General features: G+C 41.8%; 1 protein-coding gene across 1 annotated transcript in view; it reads left to right on the top strand.

Annotated features, from left to right (window-relative positions):
• The window catches only part of strn4 (striatin, calmodulin binding protein 4), a 108,799-nt gene that overhangs the window by 57,144 nt on the left and 33,744 nt on the right, over positions 1–17,911 (top strand). The window contains exons 5-11 of the mRNA XM_061878615.1: positions 411–596; positions 720–897; positions 11,079–11,235; positions 11,683–11,778; positions 12,002–12,120; positions 12,197–12,372; positions 12,464–12,511. Of these exons, the coding sequence (XP_061734599.1) occupies positions 411–596; positions 720–897; positions 11,079–11,235; positions 11,683–11,778; positions 12,002–12,120; positions 12,197–12,372; positions 12,464–12,511 (960 nt within the window). The remainder of the gene's footprint in view (positions 1–410; positions 597–719; positions 898–11,078; positions 11,236–11,682; positions 11,779–12,001; positions 12,121–12,196; positions 12,373–12,463; positions 12,512–17,911) is intronic.

Here is a 17,911-nt window from a genome sequence, read left to right as displayed (position 1 = left end):
ACAGAAAAAGTGTGAGCGCCCCTGGCTTAAACCATTGTATGTAATACAGAAAATAAGGCCTTTAATTATTGTGTTGATATTGTTTAAACTGTCAATAGCACTCACCATAGATAAATGGAAAACGTCCAGTAAATACATACGGTATCGGAATCGGCAGCATCAAACCCTGATGGGAACATCCCTAGTTAACATCAATGCTTACCTAAATGTCCCTCTGTGGAAATGAAGGCTGTGCAGTTCCACGCTACACAAAATGTTCAACCTGCCTCTTCAAAAACTTTGAAGTCGGCATCACATAAACAAAAGCAGTGTGATGTAGAAATGATGTCATCGCCTCAAAGCATTTACTTCCTTCCCTTTGGTCGTATTAAAACAATGGCTGACGTTTACGTTCTTCCCTGTTAATGTAGATATCTGGAGGAGGTGGGCTACTCGGACACCATACTGGACATGCGCTCCAAACGCGTGCGCTGTCTGCTCGGGCGAAGCAGCCCTGAGGCGAACGGGCCGCCGCCACCTGAGTCCTCCCCAGAGCCTGAGACCCGTTCCGGTGGAGAATCATTGTTGGTCAGACAGATAGAAGAACAGATCAAGAGGTGTCATCACAAGACATTGTTAAATTGCTCCTTTTATGACCGTTTATCGTCTCATAAAAAGGAAGCTTGATGTCCTTGGATTGTGCAGGTGTACCTAATAATAACCCGAATACACTTTTGTAGGAATGCGGGCAAAGAAAGCTCCAAAGAACGGCTCGGCGGTTCAGTGCTCGATAAGATCCCATTCTTGCACGGTTGTGAGGACGACGACGAAGACGACAGCGATGAGGAGGACGACTTCCAAGGCATGGCCACGGACTGCATCGATGGTCCTCGCAAGAGCAAAAAGTCCCGCGTAAAGGTGCGTCAAAGCCTTTCCTCTCGAGCAACACCGAGCGTAAGGCTTCTGCGACTTGCTTTCTCAGTTTATTGCGATGAAATAAGTATTAAAAACATTTCTGTTTCACGTATTCAAAAAGAGTTTGTGAAAAAGTATAAAGGGCATAAAAAACACTCATGAATTAATTTAGGACAGGGGTATCGTACCATATTTTCCAGACTTAGAGCACAACAGTTTATAAGACACACCCTCTAAATGTTTTTAAGAAATACTTAATTTTTGTCCACAGATAAGCCGCAGATGTATACGTTGTTAAATGAGTTATGTACACAGAAATATTTCTTAAATGTGTATTTACATACTTCAATATGTAATTTTATTATGATATATATAATATGTTTGTACCGTAAACCTACTCAGTGGCCTAGTGGTTAGAATGTCCGCCATGAGATCGATAGGTTGTGAGTTCAAACCCCCGGCCGAGTCATACCAAAGACTGTAATAATTACCTCCCCTCTTGGCTCCTTCCTTGTTTAGTTCCCTGATGAACTCTGGAAAGTTTTGTAATCAATCAGAAATATCAAGCAGCTAAAATGCGCCAAACATGGGGAAGTTTTCAAAGTGCTTAGAGTGTCCGCCCTGAGATCGGTAGGTTGTGAGTTCAAACCCCGGCCGAGACATACCAAAGAGTATAAAAATGGGAGAGTGGCCGTGCGCAACCCGAGGGTCCCTGGTTCAAATCCCACCTAGTACCAACCTCGTCACGTCCGTTGTGTCCTGAGCAAGACACTTCACCCTTGCTCCTGATGGGTGCTGGTTGGCGCCTTGCATGGCAGCTCCCTCCATCAGTGTGTGAATGGGTAAATGTGGAAGTAGTGTCAAAGCGCTTTGAGTACCTTCAAGGTAGAAAAGCGCTATACAAGTACAACCCATTTATCATTACCTCCCTGCTTGGCACTCAGCATTAAGGGTTGTAATTGGGGGTTAAATCACCAAAAATGATTCCCGGGCGTGGCCACTGCTGCTGCCCGCTGCTCCCCTCACCTCCCAGGGGGTGAACAAGGGGATGGGTCAAATGCAGAGGAGCAATTCCACTCGCCCGGAAAAGGGTGGAGTGCCATCTCCGGGTTGGGGAGGAGACCCTGCCCCAAGTGGAGGAGTTCAAGTACCTAGGAGTCTTGTTCACGAGTGAGGGAAGAGTGGATCGTGAGATCGACAGACGGATCGGTGCGGCGTCTTCAGTAATGCGGACGTTGTACCGATCCGTTGTGGTGAAGAAGGAGCTGAGCCGGAAGGCAAAGCTCTCAATTTACCGGTCGATCTACGTTCCCGTCTTCACCTATGGTCATGAGCTTTGGGTCATGACCGAAAGGATAAGATCACGGGTACAAGCGCCCGAAATGAGTTTCCTCTCCCTTAGAGATAGGGTGAGAAGCTCTGCCATCCGGGAGGAACTCAAAGTAAAGCCGCTGCTCCTTCACATCGAGAGGAGCCAGATGAGGTGGTTCGGGCATCTGGTCAGGATGCTACCCAAACGCCTCCCTAGGGAGGTGTTTAGGGCACGTCCAACCGGTAGGAGGCCACGGGGAAGACCCAGGACACGTTGGGAAGACTATGTCTCCCGGCTGGCCTGGGAACGCCTCGGGATCCCCCGGGAAGAGTTAGACGAAGTGGCTGGGGAGAGGGAAGTCTGGGTTTCCCTGCTTAGGCTGTTGCCCCCGCGACCCGACCTCGGATAAGCGGAAGATGATGGATGGATTGATGGCAATTTCACCACACTTGATGTGTGTGTGACAATCATTGGTACTTGAACTTTGACTTAACTTAATTTTATCCAAACGTTGTCGGTCTCGCGGCAGTAAAACAGCTGATCAAAAAAAAAAAAAAAAGTAATTGACCCACTCGCTGCGGAAGCGAGCTCTCCAATCAGCTAAACAAACTCAATAAGTCCACGGTGATGTTTTGGTAAATTTACGAATCTGATACAATACAAAGAGTGCCATTCTAAGTTAATGATACTAACACAGACCCTTGTAAACATGTTAGCTTATTAGCTAATGTTAACGATGCTAGTTTCATTAAACTACGATAGCACGTCCAGATATGCATGAAAACACTCCTACAGACATCTCACATGGGACAGTTTAAGTATGACTTGTTTTAGTTATATTGTAAAGCTTACAAACGTTGCTTGGAGTGATGAATGAAAAATCTATACCAATCAATCAATGTTTATTTATATAGCCCCAAATCACAAATGTCTCAAAGGACTGCACAAATCATTACGAGTACAACATCCTTGGAAGAACCCACAAAAGGGCAAGGAAAACTCACACCCAGTGGGCAGGGAGAATTCACATCCAGTGGGACGCCAGTGACAATGCTGACTATGAGAAACCTTGGAGAGGACCTCAGATGTGGGCAACCCCCCCCCTCTAGGGGACCGAAAGCAATGGATGTCGAGCGGGTCTAACATGATACTGTGAAAGTTCAATCCATAGTGGCTCCAAGACAGCAGCGAGAGTCCCGTCCACAGGAAACCATCTCAAGCGGATCAGCAGCGTAGAGATGTCCCCAACCGATACAGGCGAGCGGTCCATCCTGGGTCCCGACGAGCGGTCCATCCTGGGTCTCGACTCTGGACAGTCAGTACTTCATCCATGGTCATCGGACCGGACCCCCTCCACAAGGGAGGGGGGGACATAGGAGAAAGAAAAGAAGCGGCAGATCAACTGGTCTAAAAAGGAGGTCTATTTAAAGGCTAGAGTATACAGATGAGTTTTAAGATGAGACTTAAATGCTTCTACTGAGGTAGCATCTCGAACTGTTACCGGGAGGGCATTCCAGAGTACTGGAGCCCGAACGGAAAACGCTCTGTAGCCCGCAGACTTTTTTTACGAGTAGAAACACTATGGACGAAACACATTTCAGTAGAACTTCCGCACCGTAACACAACATAAGCCATTATGAAGACGGCACGGCTCCGGTTTAATGCTCTAAACAGAAGGGCACTGCAGATATCGTCCAAAAGATCGCGCCACAGCACAAAACACAGCTTATCAGTGTCTTTGCTTGTTTTTGTTTTTTTTAACTATTTTAATTTTGAAATAAACCAATAAATACAAATGTTAAAGGTAATTCAAAGTTTTGCTTTGAATTACTTTTCCATCCATCCATCCATTTTCTACCGCTTGTCCCTTTTGGGGCTTTTCCATGAAGTATCCTAGGCTCCATGTTAGTGTCATTTTTAACGACAATATACACTTCATCGTACATGTGATATATTTTACTATATTGATGATTAAGTATGTTGTAATTAGGGATGTCCGATCGGCCGATTAATGCTTTAAAATGTAATACCGGAAATTATAGGTATCTGTTTCAAAATTATCGGGAAAAAATGTATGACTTTTTAAAACGCAGCTGTACGGAGTGGTACACGGACGTAGGGAGAAGTACAGAGCACCAATAAACTTTAAAGGCACTGCCTTTGTGTGCCGGCTCAGTCACATAATAACGGCTTTTCACAAACAAGTGAATGCAACGCATACTTGGTCAACAGCCATACAGGTCACACTGAGGGTGGCCGTATGAACAACTTTAACACTGTTACAAATACACACTGTGAACCCACAGCAAACAAGAATGACAAACATTTCGGGACAACATCCGCACCGTAACACAACAGAACAAAACCCAGAATCCCTTGCAGCACTAACTATTTCGGGACGCTACCATATACACCCCCCGCTGCCCCCTACCGCCCCACCTCAACCTCTTCATGCTTTCTCAGGGAGAGCATGTCCCAAATTCCAAGCTGCTGTTTTGAGGCATGTTAAAAAAAAATGCACTTTGTGACTTCAATAATAAATATGGCAGTGCCATGTTGGCATTTTTTTCCATAACTTGAGTTGATGTATTTTGGAAAACCTTGTTACATTGTTTAATGCATCCGGTGGGGCATCACAACAAAATTAGGCATAATAATGATATCGGTTGATATCGGAATCGGTAATTAACAGTTGGACAATATCGGATTTTCGGATAACGGTAGCGGGGGGTGTATATTGTAGCGTCCCGGGAGAGTTAGTGCTGCAAGGGTTTCTGGGTATTTGTTCTGTTTGTTTTACTGTGAGGATGTTCTCCCGAAATGTGTTTGTCATTCTTGTTTGGTGTGGGTTCACAGAGTGGCGCATATTTGTAACAGTGTTAATGTTGTTTATACGGCCACCCTCAGTGTGACCTGTATGGCTGTTGACAAAGAATGTGTTGCATTCACTTGTGTGTGCTTGTAAGCCGCATTCGTGATGTGACATGCCGGCACGCAGTTTATATGGAGGAGAAGCGGACTTGACAACTGGTTGTACAGGACGCTAAACGCAGCGCCTTTAAGTCACGCCCCCAATATTGTTGTCTGGGTGGAAATTGAGAGAATGATTGTTCCGGGAGATATTCGGGTGGGGCACTGAAATTCGGGAGTCTCTCGGGAAAATCGGGAGGGTTGGCTAGTATGGTCCTCTTTCTTCTTAATTTTACACGAGCAATAATTAAGTCGGCAGCACGGTGACAGAGGGGTTAGTGCATCTGCTTCACAATACGTATGTCCTGAGTAGTCCTGGGTTCAATCCCGGGCTCGGGATCTTCCTGTGTGGAGTTTGCATGTCCTCCCCGTGACTGCGTGGGTTCCCTCCGGGTACTCCGGCTTCCTCCCACTTCCAAAGACATGCACCTGGGGATAGGTTGATTGGCAACACTAAATTGGCCCTAGTGTGTGAATGTTGTCTGTCTATCTGTGTTGGCCCTGCGATGAGGTTGCGACTTGTCCAAGGTGTACCCCGCCTTCCGCCCGAATGCAGCTGAGATAGGCTCCAGCGACCCCAAAAGGGACAAGCGGTAGGAAATGGATGGATGTAATAATTTAGTCCAAGAAAATGATGACTGTGATTGCACAAAATCCTTGAAATTGCCACAAATGTGCAAGTGCTGAGACTGTGGAGTGGAAGCCATGTTTACTTCCACAAACACTGCAGTGCGTGCGACGTCATGACGTCCACAACAACACGAAACACGTTTCAGTTTGGAGTGCGCAATACTGCGATAAGGCACCAATCTGTGTACGTACTGTAGTTGTATTAACACGCATGTCGTGCTGCGTGTATCATGATCAACAATAAAGTGACTCACTCGATGGACAGTTGTTCGTCTGGTCCAGCAGGCCGGCGACGTTTCCTGTTGATTTTGGATAAGCAATCCGTTTATCTGAATAGCTTGCCTTAGGGCTGGGCGATATGGCCTTTTAATAATATATCGATATTTTCAGGCCATGTCACGATACACGATATATATCTCCATATTTTGCCTTAGCCTGGAATGAACATTTGATGCATATAATCACAGCAGTATGATGATTCTATTAAAACATTCTTCATACTGCATTATTATATGCTCATTTTAAACTTTCATGCAGAGAGGGAAACCACAATTGAGTCAACTTACCAAAACTGTATTTATTAAACAGTTATTAACCAGTGGCACAAACATTCATGTCATTTTAAAACAGTGCAAGATTGATACATGCTATTAGTGCACTTTTGTGCATGATGTCACTAAGATGACATATCAAAACACTAAATTAAATTGCACTTTTTGTACAGAATGCCACAATAGTTAAAAACAAAGTCCACGTTTGTGCATGATGTCACACAAGATATTTCAATAACTGTCAAATAAAAATGAGCTGCATAATAGGAAATGTCCTTTACTATGTGATCGGTTCCTGCGGACGTTATCTCCTTCTGTTGTTGATTTTTTTTTCATACGGTGTTGATCTGGAAATAGTTGCTTCGGCATTTTGTTGGTGTGGCACCGGCCTAGATGTTGACATGCAGAGTTTCAAGCACTACTCATTCTCTAGCGGGTGACTTTTCAAATGATGCTACATTAGCAGTGCTGCTACTTTTTGTAGCAACGCTTTTGCCGCATAATTGTTCCCGCTTGAAGCCAAACCACCGCCAGACGATGGATCCCGTGCTGTTTTTCATGGGAATTAATTCTTCCTCCATTTGTTACCAGATTTGCACCTTCTCTCTCTCGTATTACCACTTGCATTCGAACCGTTAGCATCACAGCTAACGTTACCATGTCGCTACCTCTCCGCTCCGCGGGGGCGTGTGACGTTGCACACGTTACGTGTGTAAGAAGGGCCGCTTCTTTTGAGGAGGAGAGACTAGAAAGAGTGGGAAACGCATGCAGTGTAATGCCCGCAGCTAAAAGCAACTGCGTGAGAACATATACTCGAATATCACAATATAGTCATTTTCTATATCGCACAGAGACAAACCCGCGATATATTGAGTATGTCGATATATCGCGATATAGTCATTTTCTATATCGCACAGAGACAAACACATGATATATCGAGTATGTCGATATATCGCCCAGCCCCAGCTTGTCTCCAAGTTCCACATTTCTAGAGTCAAAATGGCTTTCATCCACCTCTCCCGGCTTCCGTCTGCTCCGACGACTCACTCTTCCTTCGTGCTCGCTTCTATCAGCAGCAGTATATTTAGCTTCAAAAGTTTTTTTTTTGTGAATCCTCATTTGTCCAAAAATAGTTGTCTTTGTTGTCTGTTGCCAAGTCTGCCATGGTTACAAACACACTGGTGTTTGATTCCGGAAATAGGAACACAGTACATTGAGACATTTGTGTTTAATGCTATGTAAGTAAACGATTGATTGATTGATTGATTGAAGACACATGTTGCCAGAAGTCAGACGTGCGCTGCTATTGAAGCAGGAGACAATGTGCAGAAAAAAAATCATACCCAGCAATGATTAAAATGATCAAAATACAATAAATATTGAACATATTACATACTTTTATGATCATGTCTACATATATATGTCATGATCGGTTTTCTGGAATATGTGTTTGTTATTTTCTGTTTGTTTTGGGCTCCTTATGTTCCTGTTTATGCACTTCCTGAGTTTGGTAACTATGATTTTCACCTGCCGCTTGCGTTCGGGACACCTGTTTGTAATCAAGAGACACTGTTTAAGCCTGCCTTTGTTGATCACTCGTCCTGGCTTCACGCGTCACGTTTATGCCAAGTAAGTTTCGTTCGTTCCATGCCACGGCCTGTGCTAAGTCCTAGCTTCAAGTGTGTTAGGCACGCTTGCTTTTTTGTTGTTTGCCTGTATTTGGGTGATTTATGTTAAATAAGTCAAATACTACCTTCACGCCTTCGTCCGGAGCCGTCAGTGTTGCATTCCGGGAGAACGAACCGCTTTAAGTCGACCTTCGTCGTGAGAATATAGACACGCAGTGTGTGTATAAAAGGTTGCTGGAGGGCTTTGAAGTTGTTTTAGAGGGCTTTGAAGTAGGGATGTCCCGATACAACTTTTTCACTTCCGATAATACGATACCGATATTGTAGCCTTGAGTATTTGCCGATACCGATATCAATACGATACGATATAGGCACGAATCATACATATATTTATTCCTTATTTTGTTTTGTAGAATGTTAGAAAAGGCTTGATAAAGTGATGTTACTGTTACCGATGTTGTAGTGTTAAAACAGAAAACAATAGTCAGCAAGAGTAGGTATTGGAAAAACTGACCCATTTATTATTAACCAATTGGTTACATAAATTTTAACCTTCAACATAAGAGTATTACCTCAACAAATCCAATAAGAACAAAATGTTATATTTAAAGTGCAAAATAACCACTAATACCAACATAATTATACAATTGAAAAGAATAAATTAAAAATAAATTAGAAGACCCTGAAAAATAACCTAAATAAATCCAATAAAAAAAACAAAAAACGTTTTAAAGTGCAAACAATTCAAGTTCACTTCAGTTATTTTTTTACTGTCAGCATATGTTGGAAACAACTATGGGCAGGGAAAAAAAACACAAAAACAACACAATATGGTCCACTGTCCAACTGCTCTACATTAAGAGTTCACAGCTCCAGTTTCACTGACTGACTATGCCCAAAACAATGTAGTAATTACTCTTAGTCTTCACTGAAGAATAGTGTAAACACAATAAACATCCATCCATCCATCCATTTTCTACCGCTTATTCCCTTTCTGGTCGCGGGGGGCATATCACTCTAATAACAAGAGCATAAAACAAATAATAATCAGTCAGTGCTGACTACCCTTACTACTCCTCTTCTTCCTTCTCCACTTTCTGCAGTACTAGCATAATGTGGAGATTTTTTTTTAAGAAGATAAGCATTTCTGCATGCTGTGAGTTAAAATACTTCCACACAGCCGACATCACTACACTTTGCTGAGCACACGCGTTGTCGTTGTTGTGATCACGTGGGCTGCATGCTGGATCAGAGACGCTCTTCTTCCGCGGCCGCCACCAACGTTAATTAAGGGGCATTGCCGCCACCTACTGTGTTGGAGTGTGATCAAACCAGTCACCTATTATAGAAGTGCTGCAGCGGAAAATGGACAGCTTATATCGGAGGGCTTATATCGGAGTTTCTAGATTCAGTCCGATAAAATCCGATATTCACTTTTTTGGCTAATATCGGACCGATTTCCGATATCAATATCGGATCGGGACATCCCTACTTTGAAGTAGGGCTGGGCGATATATCGATACACTCAATATATATCGCGGGTTTGTCTCTGTGCGATATAGAAAATGACTATCGTGATTTCAGCTGCAGGCATTACACTACAGGCTCTTCCAACTCTTTCTTATCTCTCCTTCTCACAGAGACATAAAACAAGCGCACCTTACATACTTCCCATACGTATACACCCTCGCAGAGCAGAGACGTAGGGGCAGCTGTGGTGCTAACGGAGCGGTGCGATTGGTAATACGAGAGAAAGAAGGTAAAATCTGGTAAAAAATGAAGGAAGAATTAATTTCCAAGAAAAACAGCAGGGGGTCCATCGTGTGGCGGTGGTTTGGCATAAAGCGGTAATATGTCGAACGTACGACCGTAATATGTCAAGTATGTGGCAAAAGCGTACAAAAAGTAGCAGCTCTACTAATGAAGCATCATTTGAAAAGTCACCCGCTAGAGAATGAAGAGTGCTTGAAACTCTGCATGTCAACATCTCCGTTCGGTGCCACACCAACAAAATGCCGAAGCAACCATTTCCACATCAACACCGTATGAAAAAAAATAGTCCACAACAAGAGATAACATCCGCAGGAACCTACCACATAGCGAAGGACATACACTATTTGATTTCCTATTATGAAGCTCATTTTTATTTGACTGTTATTGAAATATCTTGTGTGACATCATGCACAGAAGTGCACTTTATTTGTTTTAAACTATTGTAGTGGCGTTCTGTACAGAAAGTGCACTTTATTTTAGTGTTGTTTTTATGTCATCTTAGTGACATCATGCACAAAAGTGCACCAATAGCTTGTTTGAAAATGTCTCTGACAATCTTGCACTTTCTGTTTTGGAAATGACATGAATGTTTGTGCCACTGCTTAATAACTGTTTAATAAATACAGTTTTGGTCAATTGACTTAGTTGTGATTTCCCTCTCTGCATGAAAGTTTAAAATGAGCATATATTAATGCAGTATGAAGAAGAATGTTTTAATGTAGACACATAGAATCATCATACTGCTGTGATTATACGCATCAAGTGTTCATTTAAGGCTAAAGCAAAAATCTCAAGTTATATGTCGTGTATCGCCCAGCCCTACTTTGAAAGTTACAACAGTGACTCTCATTAGCCCCATCTTTCAAGCGTTGCTTATAATCTATAAATCAAAAAAAAAAAAAAGATGTGTTCTTGTCTCTCATAATTATTATGAACGATAGACAAAATTCCCCCAAAAAAAGTGTAGTTCCCCTTTAAAATCAGGGACGGCGTGGCGCAGTGGGAGAGTGGCCGAGCGCAACCCGAGGGTCACTGGTTCAAATCCCACCTAGAACCAACCTCGTCACGTCCGTTGTGTCCTGAGCAAGACACTTCACCCTTGCTCCTGATGGGTGCTGGTTGGCGCCTTGCATGGCAGCTCCCTGCATCAGTGTGTGAATGTGTGTGTGAATGGGTAAATGTGGAAGTAGTGTCAAAGCGCTTTGAGTACCTTGAAGGTAGAAAAGCGCTATACAAGTACAACCCATTTATCATTTAAATATACTTTTTTTTTTTTCACTATCATGTTATGCTTATGAATAATTAATATTTTCCTTCCAGATGGGTTCAGAGCCCATGACCACAGACCTGGACCCGGAGGACGATGACGACGAGGACGACTCGGAAGACGCCCTCAGTGAATTTGACTTTCTGGGCTCCGGGGAGGATGGGGAGGGGGCGGGAGAGGCCAGGATCTCTGGGGACGGACGGGAGTTAGGTACGCTGTTGCCATAGCAACACCATCCACACTTCCAACATCCCTGTCCCACCACTGTATCTGTCTTCCTCCTCCCCACCCCCCCCCCCCCCCCCACACACACACACACACGCTCACATTTTTTTTTTAAGAGTTACCTCTCATTGTGTCTCAGCATCTCTTCTTGTCAATAAAACCAACCTCTTTTCCCAACCGCTTGTCTCTCTGTCTCTGTCCGTCACTCTTAGCACTGTGTCGCAGTCATCTGTTTCTAGATGTGCTCTCTCTCTCTCCCTGGGGTCATTTCATCATGAGTGTCATGATGGACGAGTATCATGCATGCAGCCTTTACATGTCCACAAGTCATACTTTTGTCCTCCGTGTGAGGAATCAAGTCTTTTGTGTCCGCTTTTGGCATCTCTCCGCATGACTGGATGTGTTGTGTCTCTTTCCTGTCGCCGCGTTCAGAGAACCGCAGGAACAAGTTGCAAGGCATGATGTCGGACTTCCCCTCAAAACCCGCCCCGCCTCCTTCTGCGTCTGGACAGGCTCGCTCCGGGGAAGGTAAGAAAAGCCGCTCCCAATTAAGTGTCCCTTCTCAGTATTGCCATACTTGCTTGCTTGTAGCTTGGATGTAGAATCCCCAAATTAGACTCTGGTAGTGTAGAGTTGCTCCTCCAGCTATAAATAATCTGTCCCGGTCTTCAGGGTGGAATGGGGAAAACAACACCGACAAGAACCCCTTCCTGTATTTTCACCGTCTGCATTTCTACCTCCAAACCTGCAGGTGGCGCCTTGGGTTTCTCCTCGGACGTCTTCATTATGGACGCAGTCGGAGGTGGAGACATGAACTTGGGTGAACTGGCTGATCTCACCGTTGCCAATGACAACGACCTCTCCATGGATGTAATTAACGCGTTCTCTTTCGGCACCTTACTGAAGCACCGAGCTTCTTTGACGATGCAAACGTGTGCGTTTACAGATGCACGATAACCGAGATGAGTTTAAGAAGACCTGGAACCCTCGCTTCACGCTACGGAGTCACTTCGACGCCATCCGGGCTTTGACCTTTCACCCGACCCAAGCGGTTTTGCTCACGGCCTCTGAAGACGGAACACTAAAGCTATGGAACCTCAATAAGGCTATGCACTCAAAGAAGTAAGAACCGTCGCACCTTTTGAAGAGAATTACTCTTAATTTGGAGTTTTCAAATACTTTGACACAAGTTAAGCAAATTTTTCCTCCGCAGGAACGCAGCTTTAGATGTCGAGCCCATCTACACATTTAGAGCGCACAGGTGAGTTAAATATGCACAAACCACAAACAAAAATGCTGTAATGCCAGAGATGTACAGTTGTGTTCAAAATAATAGCATTCCCACATCACTAGCAAGATATATCACTGTTTTTGTTAGAATTTCAACTTCTGCACTGCAAGTAAGTTTCTAGAAGGTTAAGTAAAGGTATAAAAAACCAACAGACCCAACAGGCATGACGTGCATGCTGCTGATTCTGTGAAACTGAATCATTTACTGAAAGGGGCGTGTTCAAAAAAATAGCAGTGCAGAGTTCAATTAGTGAGGTCATTGATTATGTGAAGAAAAAAAAAATGTGTTAAACAAGTGGCCCTTATTTTAGGGATCAAGGCAACTGTCGCTGCATATGCTGGCTTTTTTGATTGATTGATTGAAACTTTTATAAGTAGATTTCACAGTTCAGTACATATTCCGTACAATTGACCACTAAATGTAACACCCGAATAATTTTTTCAACTTGTAAATCAATTCATGGTACAAACAGAGGTGGGTAGAGTAGCCAGAAATTGTACTCAAGAGTACAGTTACTTTAGAGGTTTATTACTCAAGTAAAAGTAAGGAGTAGTCACCCAAATATTTACTTGAGTAAAAGTAAAAAGTATGTTGTGAAAAAACTACTCAAGTACTGAGTAACTGATGAGTAACCTGATTACAGCAACAAATAATGCACAAAAAAATAAAAATAGCAATGAGCAAATTCAGAGCCAGGAATATCTCTTAAGCAACTAAAACAATAATATATATTAAATAATAGTACATTAAAATAAAATTTAAAAAATGGCACATTGAGCCACAATAACTTAACAGCACCATAGCCTCAGTAGACATTCATTGATTTGATTGATTGATTGATTGATTGATTAAAACATGTATTAGTAGATTGCACAGTACAGTACATATTCCGTACAATTGACCACTAAATGGTAACACCCCAATAAGTTTTTCAACTTGTTTATCAATTACTTAGTAAATGACCAAGTCGAGGTGATCTACCTCATATATACATACACACACATATCATTTATACACACACATATCATACATACACACACAAATCATTTATACACACACATATATATATATATATATATATATATGTATATATACATATATATATATACATACATTTATATATACAGTATATAATTTATATTTATTTATTTTGCCGTTTTTGTTGACATGTTGAAGGTGTTTTAATGAATATACATGCATGTTTAACATATAGATTCCTATCTTTCATGAAGACAAGAATATAAGTTGGTGTATTACCTGATTCTGATGACTTGCATTGATTGGAATCAGACGTCCACGTTTTCAAATGGAGGACAAAAAAAGTTCCTCTTTTCTGTCTTAATACCACATGAAAGTCGTTGGTTTTTGGCATCTTATTTGTCCAGCTTCCATATTCGTTTTTGTACACTTTACAAGAAATACATTGGCGGCAAACTCCGTAGCTTGCTAGCTTGTTTGCTCTGGCTTTAGGAGACTCTTATTTTGTTAGCGCAGGCGCGATGGAGCGGCGCTTTTATTGTGAAGACAGGAACTGTGCGATCAGTCTTTAGGCTTTTGACGCTTTTGATTGATTGATTGAAACCTGTATTATTAGATTGCACAGTACAGTACATATTCCGTACAATTGACCACTAAATGGTAACACCCCAATAAGTTTTTTAACTTGTTTAAGTCGGGTCATGTGACCGCCTGGCTCTGTTTGATTGGTCCAATGTCACCAGTGACTGCATGTGATTGGTGAAACGCAGGCATGCGTAGATTCTACTTTGAAGCTCTGTCATTAACCAAAACAAACATTAATAGATCGATTAAAAAAAAGTAGCAAGCTGAATGTAGATTAATGGAACGGAGTAAAAGTAGCGTTTCTTCTCTTAAAATATACTCAAGTAAAAGTAAAAGTATGTTGCATAAAAACTACTCTTAGAAGTACAATTTATCGCAAAAGTTACTCAAGTAAATGTAACGGAGTAAATGTAGCGCGTTACTACCCACCTCTGGGTACAAATATATATTATCAGCATAATACAGTTATCACACAGGTTAATCATCAGAGTATATACGTTGAATTATTTTAATTATTTACAATCTGGGGGATGGGATGAGGAGGGTTTGGTTGATATCAGCACTTCAGTCATCAACAATTGCATCATCAGAGAAATGGACATTGAAACAGTGTAGGTCTGACTTAATAGTATACAGTTGTGATAAAAATGATTCAACCCCCACACAATTTTGGTGATTTAGCAAGTTGGACATTTATTCCGTATTTTGTTTATAGTCATATCAAATAAAAATGCATTAAATAGACAAATGCGACTTGAATTACATTATATTTTGTAACATACCAAACAGTGTCATTTCTCTTAATATCTAATTGACAAAATGATTCAACCCCTTGAAGATCATAACTCTTAAGAACAGAATGTGAATAAGGTCTTTTCAATCAGGTGTTGAAAACACCTGTAGATGTGATTAGAACCATGACGAGCAACAATTAAACTGATTTGAAAAAGACTGTGACGCTCAGCTTCTTGTAGATTGGTCAATGGTGTATTTGCAACATGGTGAAGTCCAGGGAGTGGTCAAAGAAGTCAAGAGAGGAGGTAATTTCTCTTCATAATAAAGGATATGGATATAAGAAAATAGCAAAGACATTACACATTCCAAGAGACACAGTTGGGAGCATAATTCGCAAGTTTAAAGCTAAAGGCACAGTGGAAACACTACCTGGGCGTGGTAGAAAGAGGATGCTGTGTGCAACTGCTGTCCGGTATTTGAAGGGTACAGTGGTAACAGCTGAGGAACTACAACAGGACATTGCAGAGGGGGGAACAGGAACGGGAACGCAAGTTTCGTCCCAGACAATAAGGCGCGCACTACGAGACTCTCAGAAGTACAATTTATCCCAAAAGTTACTCAAGTAGATGTAACGGAGTAAATGTAGCGCGTTACTACCCACCTCTGTTGGTACTTTAACTTGAACTTTTTTTTTTTTTTTAAATATTAATTTTTTTCGATTAGTTCATCTAAATTGAAGCTGTGCTCTAGTCACTATCTGAGATGCATGGTCATTTACCTTTGCTTCTCTTTTCGTCCACAAGAGGGCGCCGATTTCACCTCAACTCAATCCACAGGTGACCAAATGTATCCAATCCACTTTATTTATATAGCACATTTAAACAACAAAATGTTACCAAAGTGCTGCACAACAATATTAAAAACAACATTCAAATACTACCCTGAGCTCCACCAATGCCTGAATAAAATAAAAATAAATACATATAAAACCAATATAAAAATAATATAAAATAAATATGATTTAAAAACGATTTTAAGGGTGAAATCAATTAAAACAGTATATAGAAATCAAAATTTTAAAACACAGAGGACCACACAACTCACATAGTGTTAAAGCCAGAGAATAAAAATGGGTCTTAAAATGAGACGAAATTTCGGCAAAAACTTTCCGCGGGTCAATCTTCTTGTTTAACTTGTGATGTCTCGGGGGCCACACATAGGCCGTGGGACCTAGGTTTGACAGTCCTGGTCTAGAAAGAGGATAATATACCAACAACTGTTGGCGTGTCCTCATTGTCACAGTCACTACGCGACATGTGAGAGAAGGGCGGGTCAATACATACATTGGTGGCGTCGATACCAAGGGTAGTGATCGGGTTAATAGAAAAAAAAAATTCAAAATCATTTTTGTTTTTGTTCACGTTTGCAAACTCGGGGAATAGTTCCCTTGACACAAGAGGACTTTGATGGTAAAAAAACCCAAAGATTTAAAAGAGTCAATCAATCAATCAATGTTTATTTATATAGCCCCAAATCACAAATGTCTCAAAGGACTGCACAAATCATTACGACTACAACATCCTCGGAAGAACCCACAAAAGGGCAAGGAAAGCTCACACCCAGTGGGCAGGGAGAATTCACATCCAGTGGGACGCCAGTGACAATGCTGACTATGAGAAACCTTGGAGAGGACCTCAGATGTGGGCAACCCCCCCCCCTCTAGGGGACCGAAAGCAATGGATGTCGAGCGGGTCTAACATGATACTGTGAAAGTTCAATCCATAGTGGCTCCAAGACAGCAGCGAGAGTCCCGTCCACAGGAAACCATCTCAAGCGGATCAGCAGCGTAGAGATGTCCCCAACCGATACAGGCGAGCGGTCCATCCTGGGTCCCGAGGAGCGGTCCATCCTGGGTCTCGACTCTGGACAGTCAGTACTTCATCCATGGTCATCGGACCGGACCCCCTCCACAAGGGAGGGGGGGACATAGGAGAAAGAAAAGAAGCGGCAGATCAACTGGTCTAAAAAGGAGGTCTATTTAAAGGCTAGAGTATACAGATGAGTTTTAAGGTGAGACTTAAATGCTTCTACTGAGGTGGCATCTCGAACTGTTACCGGGAGGGCATTCCAGAGTACTGGAGTCCGAACGGAAAACGCTCTATAGCCCGCAGACTTTTTTTGAGCTCTAGGAATCACTAATAAGCCGGAGTCTTTTGAACGCAGATTTCTTGCCGGGACATATGGTACAATACAATCGGCAAGATAGGATGGAGCTAGACCGTGTAGTATTTTATACGTAAGTAGTAAAACCTTAAAGTCACATCTTAAGTGCACAGGAAGCCAGTGCAGGTGAGCCAGTACAGGCGTAATGTGATCAAACTTTCAAAGAGTAGCAGATATTTTTGTTGAGCTATTGTGTGGTATCAAATTTGTTTTGCTCCAACAATTGCATAAGGAACTATTTCAAGAATTGTGTTGAACTTGTTAAACTGTCGATATCACTTAAGAAAGAATTAAACATTTATGAATGGAAAAATGTAGACTGCAAAAACTGAAATCTAAGTAAGATTAGATATCTCAAATAAGGGTGATATTTGCTTCTTTTCTGTCTAAGATAATTCTTCTCACTAAGCAGATTTTATGTCAGTCTTTTACTTGTTTTAAGGGTTTTGGTCCTAAATGATCTCAGTAAGATATTACAGCTTGTAGCTGAGATTTGATGACCTATATTGAGTAAAACATGCTTGAAACTAGAATATCAACTGTTGCAAAGCTCTGTCATCAACACTCACAAGTATAAAACTATTTTTTTAATGTAATAATTTCTTCAAGCATGAAAAAAAATCATGATGCCGAGCGCATATCATTATGTCAAGATAATGGCACTAATATGTACTTAATTTAAGAATATTTTTCAACATATTGAGCAAAAAGTTCTCTTTTTTTCAACCAAGAAAAGTGCTCTTGTTAGTAGTGAGAATATACCTTTTATTAAGCTATTTTTGGGTTCATTGAGCTTAGCTATTTTTACTTGTTTTGGAAAGTCTTGACAAGCCAAAATGTCTTGTTCTA

The sequence above is a fragment of the Nerophis ophidion genome, linkage group LG18 (genome assembly GCF_033978795.1).
Source record: "Nerophis ophidion isolate RoL-2023_Sa linkage group LG18, RoL_Noph_v1.0, whole genome shotgun sequence".
In the NCBI taxonomy this organism is placed as follows: domain Eukaryota; kingdom Metazoa; phylum Chordata; class Actinopteri; order Syngnathiformes; family Syngnathidae; genus Nerophis; species Nerophis ophidion.
The sequence above is the reverse complement of the archived record's forward strand: the minus strand, read 5'-3'. Positions and strand labels throughout refer to the sequence as shown.